The sequence below is a fragment of the Herpailurus yagouaroundi genome, unplaced genomic scaffold (assembly GCF_014898765.1).
Source record: "Herpailurus yagouaroundi ecotype Mexico unplaced genomic scaffold, PumYag 182, whole genome shotgun sequence".
Taxonomy (NCBI): Eukaryota; Metazoa; Chordata; class Mammalia; order Carnivora; family Felidae; genus Herpailurus; species Herpailurus yagouaroundi.
This window is the reverse complement of record NW_024412413.1, coordinates 39,163,341-39,176,560: the sequence shown is the minus strand read 5'-3', so window position 1 is coordinate 39,176,560 and position 13,220 is coordinate 39,163,341. Positions and strand designations below refer to the sequence as shown.

At 38.9% G+C, this 13,220-nt stretch overlaps 1 protein-coding gene across 9 annotated transcripts in view; it reads right to left on the bottom strand.

Moving 5' to 3' along the window:
* Window positions 1-8,030, bottom strand: part of PPP1R12A (protein phosphatase 1 regulatory subunit 12A) — a 161,588-nt gene extending 153,558 nt beyond the window's left edge. For 7 of the 9 annotated variants that reach the window (XR_005795409.1, XM_040491346.1, XM_040491345.1 and 4 more), the window contains exon 1: window positions 7,578-8,029. Coding sequence is in view for 8 of the 9 variants with exons in the window: in XM_040491346.1 (XP_040347280.1) it covers window positions 7,578-7,814 (237 nt within the window). In the remaining variant the exon portion in view is untranslated. Of the gene's footprint in view, window positions 1-7,577 lie in introns of all 9 variants that reach the window. The other 2 variants (XM_040491344.1, XM_040491348.1) reach the window with 1 other exon arrangement.
* Between the last annotated feature and the right edge of the window lie 5,190 nt (window positions 8,031-13,220).

Sequence of the window (13,220 nt, the reverse complement as noted above, 5' to 3'; positions counted from 1 at the left end):
GAACCTCGAGATCATAACCTGAGCAGAAATCAAGAGTCCAACGCTTAACTGACTGTGCCACTCAGGAACCCTTGCTCCTGAGATTAATTTAGATATAGTACTACTATTTCAGTTACCACAGAAAGCTCATAAAAGTGTTGCCCAGCTACAGCAAACGTACATGAAGAAAAAATTATATATATGTGTTGTGTTGTTTATATATTTTATATATTATATAAACACATTATATATATATATATGTGTGTGTTTAATTCTCTGCTGATTAACAGAGAAAGCTGTAACTACTAATCATCAAACATAATAACTAGATTTAAGAATACTTTCTTCTTCAGATTTAAAAGATGAGGCACCTGGGTGGCTCAGTTGGTCAAGCGTCAGACTCTGGATTTCAGCTCAGGTCATGATCCTACAGTTGGTGAGACTGAGCCCCATGTTGGGCTCTGTGTCGACAGTGCAGAGTCTGCTTGGGATTCTCTTTTGCTCTCGCTCTCCCTGCCCCTCCCTCGCTCATGTGCACAGATACATGCACATGTTCTCTCCCTGAATTTCTCTCTCACAAAATAAATAAATAAAAATCAAGAAAATTAAAAACACACAAAAATAAGATACCTAGCATAGTTGTAAGTTTGAGCTTTGGAATCAGATAGACCTGTATGTTAGAACCCAGCTCTGTCGTTTATTATCTTGGTAATCTTGAGCAAGTGAAAAGGGATGCTGTGAGAATTAAATAAAATATTGGTTGTAAAAGCATGTACCACAGGGTTCCACATATAACAAGTCCTCACCAAATGTTCACCAGCCAAGTCTACTTCTTAACAAAACACTGTGATAAGCCATGGCTAATATATATCCAATTCCAACACAGAATAAACTCAAAAGACTGTTAGAGGTCTTCAACCTTTCAAAGAGGTCTACCAAAATGCCAGTACTCCATCTTTTCAAAATGATTGTGGAACCCCATAAACTTTCAAAGAAAAAGTAGGGGTGAAAACAGTATTTTTCAGGCAGAAAGGAATTAAACTACCAACTTCGGGAACTCTCAAGAAGTAATGTAGTAATGCTATAGCAGTAACATATTTTTCTATATCCACTATCTCCCATAAAAGTCATCTTTCAGGACACCTGGGTGGCTCAGTAGGTTAAGCGTCTGACTTCAGCTCAGGCCATGATCTCGAGGTTCATGAGTTCCAGCCCCGCCATCAGGCTCTGTGCTGACAGCTCAGAGCCGACAGCCTGCTTCAGATTCTGTGTCTCCCTCTCTCTCTGCCCCTCCCCCATTCATGCTCTGTCTCGGTCTCTCAAAAATGAATCAACATTTTAAAAAAAAGTCATTTTTCTACTCATCTCTAAAAAAATCCTCTAACTAGACTTTTTTTTTTTTTTAAGAGATTTTATTTTTAAATAATCTCTATACCCAGCACGGGGCTTGAACCTACAACTCTAAGATCAAGAGTTGCATGGTCCACTGACTGAGCCAGCTGGGTGCCCTTAGATTTAAAATTTTAAGTGCAAGTACTCTTACTATGTAAACAGCATTTGTAAAATGTGGTAACAAATTTCTTCTATTGCATCTTGTGCTTCTACCTGGCTGTACTAGAAAATGCTCAGTCACAGCTTGCAATCACACTAACTGAAGCACATGAAAGATGGGTCTTGGTTATGACACTTCAAAGTCAGACCACAAAACTGTTGCCAGGAAGCACAAAGGCAGCAACGGCAGAGAAGACATTGTAACAGTAGCAATGTGGGCACTGGTGTCCTACCCGCACACTCCATATATGGCTAGGGTTGTCCATTTATTTGCAGGAAATGAGGGGCCAGTTTGGGGTTAGAAGTTTTGTTTATTTAGGTGGGTTTTTTTTTCTTTTAATGGATTTAGGATGGTTTCAATAAAAACTTTTAAGAGCCATCAGCATAAAGTGTTACAGTCTTTCTAATAAAATTATGTAGAGAGAGTAATTTATACTACACATTCCTTAAAATAGATATTATTTATAAGTGATTCAATAGATTCTTCTAAGATCTTAACATCCCTACCTCAAAAAACAAACAATAAACTCTATCTGCAGTTTTAAACAGATTTCTCATATATAGCCATTACACTATTCTCTAACAAGAGACTCAGTATCAGCTGCTTCCAATCTCTCTTCCTTTTGGTTGGAAAACACTTTAAGTAGCCCTATTAGAATACTTTTAAAGAGAGTTACATTTCAGATTACGATTCAGTGAAAATGCCTTGGCTGAGAAGATTGAGCACTTAAGAAAAGACTGCACAAAAGTACTCCTTTTACTGTCAAGAGGGGAACCACATATTTTTACAAAGAAGCTTCAAATGACTTCCTTAAAAGTTGATAAAATTTGTATTTTAAGAGCAAAAGGATTGAATACTAAACTTATCTGCAAGTCTGTCTTTTGAAAAGTAAAAGGAGAACTTCATTTTAAAATTATAATAGTACAGAATATGGATCTAATTCTGGTTTGTATTCTTCTGGAGGACCTAGTTCAGACTCCTATAAAGGTGACAAATCAATTAATGACTCAACTCAATATTTTTCTATCACTTAACCAAGATTTAAGCTGATTTAAGATTTTTTATTAGGAAGGAGGTTAATATTAAGAAATTCTTTAAAGCTCAAGATACTAAAAAAATCTGCACAGAATATCCACAACAAAGATTTTCATTTGTCTTTTTTTTTTTTAATTTTTTTTTTCAACATTTATTTATTTTTGGGACAGAGAGAGACAGAGCATGAACGGGGGAGGGGCATAGAGAGAGGGAGACACAGAATCAGAAACAGGCTCCAGGCTCTGAGCCATCAGCCCAGAGCCCGACGCGGGACTCGAACTCCCGGACCGCGAGATCGTGACCTGGCTGAAGTCGGACGCTTAACCGACTGCGCCACCCAGGCGCCCCTCATTTGTCTTATAAACATGTCAGTTCTACTATGTGTAAGAACAGTAAGTAGTGGATGTGAAGTGTTTTAAAAATTTATCTTACAATATACGGATAAGTACAAAACTTCCTACTTATAATACAAGTTTTGTATCTTGTATAAGATACAAATGAAAAAAATCTTTAGTGAGTATCTACAATGTGCCAGGCTCTGGAAATACAAAAATATGGGAAATTGGGGCGTTATAGTCTATCAGGAAAGACAAATTTAAAAACAAACACTATTCAGCAAGAAGCGTTTCAATAGCAGCAGAAAGGCAATATATAAGGAATAATGAGCACCCCAGAGAAAAGAGTGCCATAGTATTATACAAATTCAAAGGACAGAAAGATCCCTACTGGCTGGCAACTCCATTGAACCTGGAAGAATAACTAGGATTGTGAATGGCAAAGAAGGAAGGGAAGATATTCTAGTGGCAGAAAAAGTATTTCCATAAGCATGGAAATAAAAAGGTAAAGAGTAAAAAAAATGGGACGTCTGGGTGGCTCAGTTGGTTAAGTGTCTGTCTGACTTCAGCTCAAATCATCATCTCACAGTTCATAGGTTCGAGCCCCGTGTCCGGCTCTGTACTGACAGCTCAGAGCCTGGAGCCTGCTTTGGATTCTGTGTCTCCCTCTCTCTCTCCCCACCCCACCCCCCAAAATAAATAAGGAGGCATTAAAAGAAAGTAGAACACAATAGCGATATATCAATTATAAGCTAAATGATGAAACACTTTGAGCTTAAGGAGAGAAATGACACAATCAAAATGAAACTGTTAAAAAATTATCCTGATGAATATGAATATGCTGGATTGGACCAGAGAGCCAGGGAAGGCAGATAAAGCAATTAACCTATTATTATACTCTAGGGATAAAATAAAGGTATGAACTAGGTTGTTAATGAGAGTAGAGTAGCAAGGAAAAGAACTGATAGGATATATGTAGACAAAGAGATAAGTAAACAATAACTGAATTTTAAGCCTGATCCAGAGATTAATGATATCACTGAAAGAATCAGAGGCATTAATAAGAAGAATAGGCTTGGTAAAGAAAGATTTAACTTTTATTTCAGGCTGAATTCAAAGAAATTCCTGACATTGATGTAAAACTGTCTAACAGGTACCTGGATACAGGTAATGTCTTAAGATATGGAAAAAAAAAATACATATATATATATATATATATAAACTAATGTTAAATGATAAAAGTAGATTATAAAACTGTATTTCAGCTATGAAAATCCATGTGTGAATAAGAATTCTTTGAAGAATCACAAGGGTAAACGCAAATACAGTAGTTGCTATCCCATGACAAAGGGGGTGAAACTCTATTTACTACATTACTACTTAAATATATATTTTTAAGTAGAGAATCACAATATATTGAGTAATATTTCATTTTAAATCAATACTTCATTACTAGAAAAATGGAAATGAGGGACTGGAGCTCTGCAGAAATGTGAAAACTGGAAACTGATTTGGAAGTTACTGGCACAGAGGAAGTAGATATAATTTTAAGGTAAAAATCAAAGGTTAAACTCAAAACTGTTGGAAGAAATCTCAGTCCTGCATTTTATGCAAGTATCAGTAGGACTCAGCAATAAGGCATTTTATAGAAAACTCTTTACTCTCCTAAAATCTATAATGTATACTGAAATATACAGGTATCTGTACTAGGTACCTATAAAATCAGAGCTGATTAATGCCCACCAATAAAAATAAAAATCTACTCTAGACTTCAGTTCTAGAAAATCAGAAGTTTATTTTAACTTCAGTACTATTTAGTATTGTTTTCTAGCTCTGGGAGTCAGGGGGAGGGAGGCTATTCCAGAGACCAAGACAGGAAATTTGACACGAAACACTGCTTTTTTCCAATATGGATGACATACTTCTGTACAAAAAAATAACTGAAAATTCAGTATCTTTTGTAACTTTCAATGAGAAAGGACATTCAACCAACAAATTTTTAAATATAAGATGCTAAATATTAGATTAAGTATATTTAAGGATTGTGAAGTTTCTAAAACTATCCTGACAGTGAAATTTAAGACACTTGACTAAAACCAAAAACATAAATATTCCAAAAGACTAACCGATAGATAATCTAGCAAAAACATTTTAGGTGTTACATCATCTTTTGAGAGGTTAAATTAAAAAAAAAATACTATTGTAGGGCTATTATATCAATGGGTCAATTTTAGGTTTTTTAATTTAAGTATTTAAAAAAAGCACCATTCAAGGTATTTCTTAAAAGCTTAAAATTTCCTTGTGATTCTTTTTTTTTAAAAAGTTGTATTTATCACCTTTGCACTGTTGTTCTGAATTTGCCCAAAGCGAACTCCTTGTTCTCACAGTCACAATGGGAAAAAAGTACAAGAGTTGATAAAAGAGAAATGAGAGTAGAGAAAACACGATAAAAAATTTAATGCTTGATGTTTTAAAGACTTTGGCTTCACTGACATAAGCAATGTGCAGATAAAATTACAAAAAGATACTATGCAAATGATTATGCATAAACTTCGAAATTTCTGCTTAACAAGCTTCTCAGCTAAAACGAAATACCCAATAAAGACTACACCTACATGTTGCCAAACAACTGAATTCAGTTAATCAGGAAAACATTGATAAGTCTGATAATTCTTGCAACATGTCCAAATTGAGAGGGGAAAAAAAACCCTTAAGAAGTCTGTAATGGGTATTTTCTCTTCTTACCTAAGCCAATATTAATATTACATTAACGTAAGTATTAGAAAATTTCCTCTTCCTCCAAGCAAATACAATTGGGTTCCTCCACAAATATAATAACTTTAAATTTCTATTTGACAATTTTAATAAAACATATTGATGTAAACCATTATCCAATTGTACCCTGACCTCAAGCATACAATAAATGTCTTTCAGAATCAATTCCGTACTAACACATGCAAATTACACTTGAAAGATACTTAAAGATTCATCTTACATAACTACATTTTTATCATTTTTAATGGCAAAAGTTTCTTTCATTCCCAACACGTTTTTAGAATCTAGAACTTGCTATGCTTTAAAATAAACCTCAGCCAAATAAAAACCATGCTATACATTAGAGATTCTAATGACACAGAAAAAGAACTGAAGACCACACTGTATTTCTACTGAGTTCCACACTCTGAATTCCAGATTTGTCCTGCAACTTGTCAGTCATTTCAATTCATCCAGTCAACTTTGTAAACAAAGGCTATAAGCCAAGTTTGATATGAGAATTCAATTAAATAAAACTTAAAACGGTCATCATTCACCAAACAGGAAGCAGCAAAAGGAAAAATGCCATCACACACCTCTTTTAAAAAGGCAGTGGGGCAATATGCATAAAATACAAAGCCTTAAGTTTCAACCTCCCAAACAAGTTTTTGTTACAGTATTAAATAAAACACAGCTATGATCTTCCATACATAACCAAGGCAACTTTGAGATAGTCTACAAATCTTTTCACCGTAAGGGGAAGTTATTGCTGTAAAGTCGTTTTCTAGGTTAATTCCAATTGACCAGTAAGAAAATGGAAAGAGTCTATGTCCTGTCACCTATTACCATCACTTAAAAATTGTTTTTTTTATGCAGAACTCTACGTGGTTGTGTTGCTTTTGGCCTGTTAAAGGCAAAGCAACATTATCTCTGGATTGCCAATAGTTTCTCCTTATTTGGCTAACATTGAGAGATCCCAATCAGACTACTATAAAACTTTAACATGCACAAAGCATCCATTTTGAGAAAAGTTTCTGACCAGCTTTCTTTTATTTTTCCACCCCCAAAAGGAAAATCAGAGCTTGGTAGTCGGCTCTGAAAAGAGTGCCCCGTGTTTATTTCTCTCTTTCTAAACCCCAGTGCACACCCCAAGACGTGGGGCTGAAGGATCTCTGACACTGCGGCAAACTCTTCTCGGAGAATACACTTTATTTAGTACGTTAGGGTCCGGCAGTGGGCAAGCCCTTTTGAACCCTTCCTTACCGTACGCACCTCCCTCCCCTCCCTTTCACCCGGTGCAGATCAGCTAATTACACCCCGTCTCCCCCCTCCCCAATGACCAACAATAATAAAGGAGAAAACAGGAAATCGTCCGCTCAGGCACTCCGCTTAGGGCTCTTGATTACTATTATTATCATCATCATTTGTAATCAAGCCCTAAAAACTACAGCAAATCCAATGCCCACCTACAAGCCAAAGACGTCCATCTGCTCAAGTGTCCCTAATGCCCTCGTCGGTTGTTTTCTTTAGCATCCCCAGTCGTGCAAGTATATCACTGACATCGGGCCCAGGTACAAGCCCAGTACACCCCTCCCCGTCTCGACCCCAACTCCCAGACACACGTCCACAAATGGACCTGGGGCCCCAAGCCGACCACAGTCCCTTTTTCCTCTGCCCCGGAAATCACCCAATTTCCAACTCCAACATCAACTAGTCTGAAGGGGGCCTCACGCCAGAAGCCCTCCCTCCACTAGTTCTATCCCTCCCACCCTCCCTCCCTCGCGGGAAGCCGCCCCCTCACCCCGCAGCAGGGAGTCTCCCGCCGCCCCCAGCCTCCGGAGGCCGAGAGCGGAGAGAAGGCCCCGGCGGGAGGCCGACGAGAACCCGCAGGGTCAGGACAGCCACCGGCGGGGTGCACAGACCTGGTGCAGGGCAGTGAGTCCGTCCACATTGGCGTAATTGATGTCGGCGCCGCGGTGCAGCAGCTTGAGGACCTCGTCCGTGTCGCCGCTGGAGCAAGCAGCCAGGAAGACGGCGCCATCGTCGAACTTCACCTTGGTCTTCTGGCGCTTCACCACGGGAGGCTCGAGGTCCGTCTCGGAGCCGATCCAGCGCTTCAGCTGCTCGTTCCGCTTCTGCTTCGCGTCCGCCATCTTCATCCCCTCTCCTGCCGCCGGGTCTTCTTATCGCGAGGGGGAGGGAAGGGGGAGGCGGAGAGGGAAGAGAGGGAAGGCAGGGGGTGTGTGACTGTTTCTATGAGTGCGGGCCAGAGGAGGGCTGGGAACCGGGAGGAGACGCTCGAGACTTCCAGTATCCCACAGAGCACTGGGGCGGCGCGCCCGGCCGAGCGGACCTCCCTTCCTACCTCAGAAGCCCTCCCGCCCCCAGCCCGGCCACCCGTCACCGGCGGCCAATCTAACGTAACTTCGCGAGATCCGGACAGGGAGGCGCCCTTCGACCAGCGCGCATGCGCCCTAGGCCTGTGCCCGCCCCAGGAAGAGCGCTCGCGCGAACTGCGGCGGGGGCGGCCAGGCCACCGGAGGGAAGCGGGTGTGGTTCAGCCCGCCTGGGCGGCGGGGGCTGGGACCAACCTGGAAGGGCGGAGACAGGGAAGGAAGGTTGTCCCGCCTGGCTGAGGGCTCCTGGGTTCTGGAGGCCAACAGTCGGTCTTTACGGCCGACCTGCCTCCAGGGCTGTCTGAGCTCCTCGGAGTCGTTAGCTCTGGGCGGAGGATTTTCCTATTGGCTGCGTTATTTGAATGGAATGGAGGATAGGACGTGAATTAGGCGCTTGTAATTTCTCTTTTTGAGGAACTCGGATGAACTTGGTCATGTCAGTTTTGATAAGAAGCTCTTAAAAGCGGGGTCTGTGTAGCCGAGGGCTTTGGTGGTAGTTACCCCAGATCTCAGCCCTTGGTGACCGCCGGGTAACAAGGGTTGACCTGTGGTAATTGCGGTGGCTTCCTGCCAACCTCCACTGTGAAACTTCTTTCCCCTTATGCTTCTCTTTTGTTGTTTTGTTTTCTCTCACGCGTATTTCGGGTCCTCTTACCCTTCCTTCAGTGCTTTAAGCCTCCCTTGTACTACCAACGGGAGCTTAGATCAGCCTGGTTACTGGCCCTGACCTTTTAAGGGATTTCTGGTTCCTGCTCCATTGCTTTCTAAGGATGGGTAAAGACCCAGCTGCTTTTAGAGTTCAAAGGAATGTTAATATTACGCAATTAATTCAGTTGGTATTTATTGAATATTTACTATGAGCCAGTCATTGTTCTAGGCACTGGCAATACATTGACCATAAGGACGTATTTAAACCACTGAGGTCACATTAAAAAAAAAAAAAAGATTTTATAATTCATTATAATCATAAAAAAGGGACTTTTATCGTTGTCTTGTCTGACACCGAACATACGATTTGTAACAATAGCTAAAGTCTTTGAAGCCATCCATTTGCAATCTCCACCAACTGATATTTTTCTAAACACCATTGTTTTCGTTCATTAAAGATTTTTAGAACATTTAGAACCAAAGCAACAAAAGTCTTAACTCTTTACCATTGAATGGAACTTTAAGGAACATCTAGACTGAGTCCCCAAAGAACTAATTAATTTTACTCAGCAGCAGGATTAGGATTCCTTCAGCAAATATGCACCTGTACTGGGGTCAGGCATTTTCTAGATACTGGGGGTACAGCAGTGAGCAATTAAGCTTTTCTTATCCTCTAGTAGACTGCATTGCAGCTTTTCATGTTGAGAAATAAAATACTTGAGTAAAATGCAATTAGGAAGCCACCTGCCCGGTAAGACTGAATTTTCTGAACTGCAATTACTAGGACAGTAATAAAAACTCAAATTAGGGCAAAATAGTTCCTCTGAAAATATTGTAGAAATAGAAAGTGAGTGTAACATGCAAAAAACCATTGCTATTATCAGATCTTTGAATAATGATGGTTTCAGGTGCTGAAGAACTGTAGTGCTAAAATACAAAATTTGTATTCACTTTAAGAACTCTAGAATACGGCTCTTATAATAAAAGAAAGGAATCTGAGGATTGCTTTGTCAGCTTCCCTGTCTACCTAGACAAACTGGCAGCTTATCCTTACTGTTTCCCGAGAATGTTATCGTCTTATTTGGTAGCACTTAAAAGTGTCCTGGAATACAGATTGGTATCTCAAGTTTTCATTTGGACAAGAGTTTGGTGGGAAGTATGCTATTTCTGATTCAAGCACTTAAAAATGTAAAATAAGACAGTAGTTTATTAATAAAACATAAATAACTATCAGTTACCAAAGGCTACCTGTCAAAAACAAAACAACAAAAACTTACTTGGTCTATTAATGTATGCAAATTTCATTGAGTTTAGCTTTCAGTTAGCAAGTTCCATGTTAATCTCATTGGAAGTACTCTTAAACTGCTACCTGCTTTGCATTTGTAGGGAGGATTTTTTTTTTTTTGATGCTATTATTGAATTAATAATACTGAAGACCTATGGCTAATTCCAGAACAGACAAAACTTCTTGTTTAAAAAACAACACAAAGCAATCACTTCATAATACTTTAGTAGCTGAATTAACTTCAAACTTTAAGCAGCAGAAGAAATGTAAAAATAAAAATTGAACTATATTTTGCTATAAACTATAATTTGCTAACTGGTTTTCTTTGCTCAGCAAATCATTAATCATGTTTGGGGTCCTTATTACATGCAGGAGCCTGTCAAAAGAGAATATGTACCTTTTTTTAAGATTTTAGTTTTAAGTAATCTCTATACCCAACCCCGGCTCAAACTCACAATCCCCAAACCAACAGTCACATGTCCTACTGACTGAGCCAGCCAGGTGCCCCCAAGAATATGTATCTTTTTAAAAGCTTAATTACACCGCAGATATCCCCTACTAACCATTTATTTATGATTGATTTGAAGAATTTTTAATTAAATCACTAATTTACTTTAAATACACACATGAAGCTAGATATTTCTCTGTGCTCTCTCTGATGTACCATCACCTAAAGAGTCCAGCAATAATATGATACTACACTTACAGTCAAGTTTATTAGAAAAACAACTAGAGAATGTAATAACATAGGCACCAACGCTTGTGTCTGTATGGCCTTAGCTTAGTACCAACCTCTATGATGTGGAGATTTGTTTATTTATTTACTGATGAATGAATCTAAATTTGAAAATATATTTGATTATTTGTAATATGTGAACACAGACCAAGAAAGGAAAATTTTAAAGTCAATCCAAGCCAAAAATACAAATTTCAGAATTAGCCTTTTGTTCAGTAAAAGATTGGTTAATTGCCAGATGGTAAAAAGCTCGTTTAGGTGTAAAAGGAAGTTGGTCTGTAACTATTTTTTTTTTTAATTTTTTTTCAACGTTTATTTATTTTTGGGACAGAGAGAGACAGAGCATGAACGGGGGAGGGGCAGAGAGAGAGGGAGACACAGAATCGGAAACAGGCTCCAGGCTCTGAGCCATCAGCCCAGAGTCCAACGCGGGGCTCGAACTCACAGACCGCGAGATCGTGACCTGGCTGAAGTCAGATGCTTAACCGACTGCGCCACCCAGGCGCCCCAGTCTGTAACTGTTAAAGAAAATAATTAAGAACTCTTGGGATGTAGGTTGTTTCTTTGCTTAATTGATAGCTCACTGTTTTGCCAGCCTTTACAATCTTTGTAATAGTGAAGGTATATATCTCTAATACTATGTAGCATACTAAAATATTCCATAAACCAACTTTCTGTTCAGTGAATCTTTTTCCTTGTTAACCTTTATTATACAATTGGAAATGTACTTTGGTACAAAGTGTACATAAGATATTGATAAGTACTTTTAGTCATACATTTAAATTCTCATCAGTAATTCAAACCTAAAATTCTAATTTACGTTTATACAGTTGAGAATAGAATGGTCGACAAGGCAGTTTGGTCTTATCTCCTATACTCTATACCTGGCCTAGCCTCTCTTCCATTGTATAATAATTTGTTTCAAATGTTGTTTTTAGGAACTTGAAGAAAAGTTTACAATCTGCCAGCATCATAAGATATTCAGACCCACCCGGATTACTGACTGGGACCAACACTAAATCACCCTAAGTTGCTTCAGACTCTACTTTTAGGCCAAACCTGATTTCTAGATCATAGCATCTAACCCCTTCCCTTGAGTCTGGGTTACAAAGTCAGCCTCACTCCCCAGCCCAATGGTTCCTTCCACTGCTCTGAAAGTCATCTTGCTTTTAACTCTTCAGGGTAAATGTTCTGTCGCATCTGGCTTCATCCCAAGAAACTAACACTTACACAGTTACTTGTGGCTGATATTCCCATAAAACTCCTCTTGTCCCTGTTTGTGGGGAATCAGATGAGTGTCTGGCAACAATTCAAGGTACAGAAATAGTGCTAAAGAGATGGTGACTTGCCTCGAATGTACGTGACTTGCAACCTGTATCATGTTCAGTGTCACGTCACATGGCCATTCATATGAATTGCTTAATTTCGTATTCCCCAATTTGTCATGATTTTTGCCTGATCCGGGCACCTATTAAAATGCTTCTTTTAACCTTTAAAAAAACTTAAATAGATTTATTTATTTTTAAAAATAGATTTATTTTAAAAGGAAACGTCGTTTTGAAGTGGAAAACATTTCTAATGGACATAAATAAAAGAAGTTCTTAAAAGCAAATGCAATGAAAACAACATGTTATTCTAGTTAGGTTACCTATCAGAGATCTGAGCCCAAGGCCGCCTCCTCTCAATTTGTTAAAAAGGGAAGATTGGCAAGGGTTGGACATATTAGCATCAGCTTGTTATTTTTCTACTTAATATAATCATAAAGATTAAAGTATATTGAAAAGAGAATGGCTTCTTTGCTGCGCACTTCACTGGTATTTTAATTTCCATCCATTTAAATTACATCAAATACTACCAGTCTACATGTCTCACACTTTGGGGAACACTGGCTGACTTTAATTACCATGTATAATAATAATTATAATGAATTTAGTAAGGATTACAGGAAGTGCCTTTGTGACACACTCACCTCAGGGTGTCAAGACAGGCTGTTGGGAGGCCAATTTATATGAAAGCATCTATGGGAGCATCTATGAAAGCTCCGGGAGAAAACATGACAGGAAATGCACAACTAAAGGTCATCCTCTGTAACGATGAAATTACAAGAGCAACTAAAGGCTGATGCTCCAACATCTGGAAGGAGAGTTTAGGTGCACAAGCTCTATCTTGGAACACTAGCATTTAGTTGAGGGATCTATGCAAATGTCCTTCAACTCAAATCCAGGGAAAGTTTCTAAATTCCTTCAGAGACCAGAATGCAAAAATGTGCAGAGTGGAATACTAGTGAAAATGAACATGCACAGCGATAACAGATACAGCATCACTGGTAATGACTGTGCTCATTTGTGGCAGGTGGGAGTAATATATCAGCTTCATGTGGTTGTTTTCAGATTAAGGGAATAATATATGTAAGAAAGAAAAAATTGAGATTTGTTTCTTTTCTTGTATTTGCCTCTTTTCCTTCCCTCACTTAAGCTGATAGCACTCTGCTTCCTTGTCT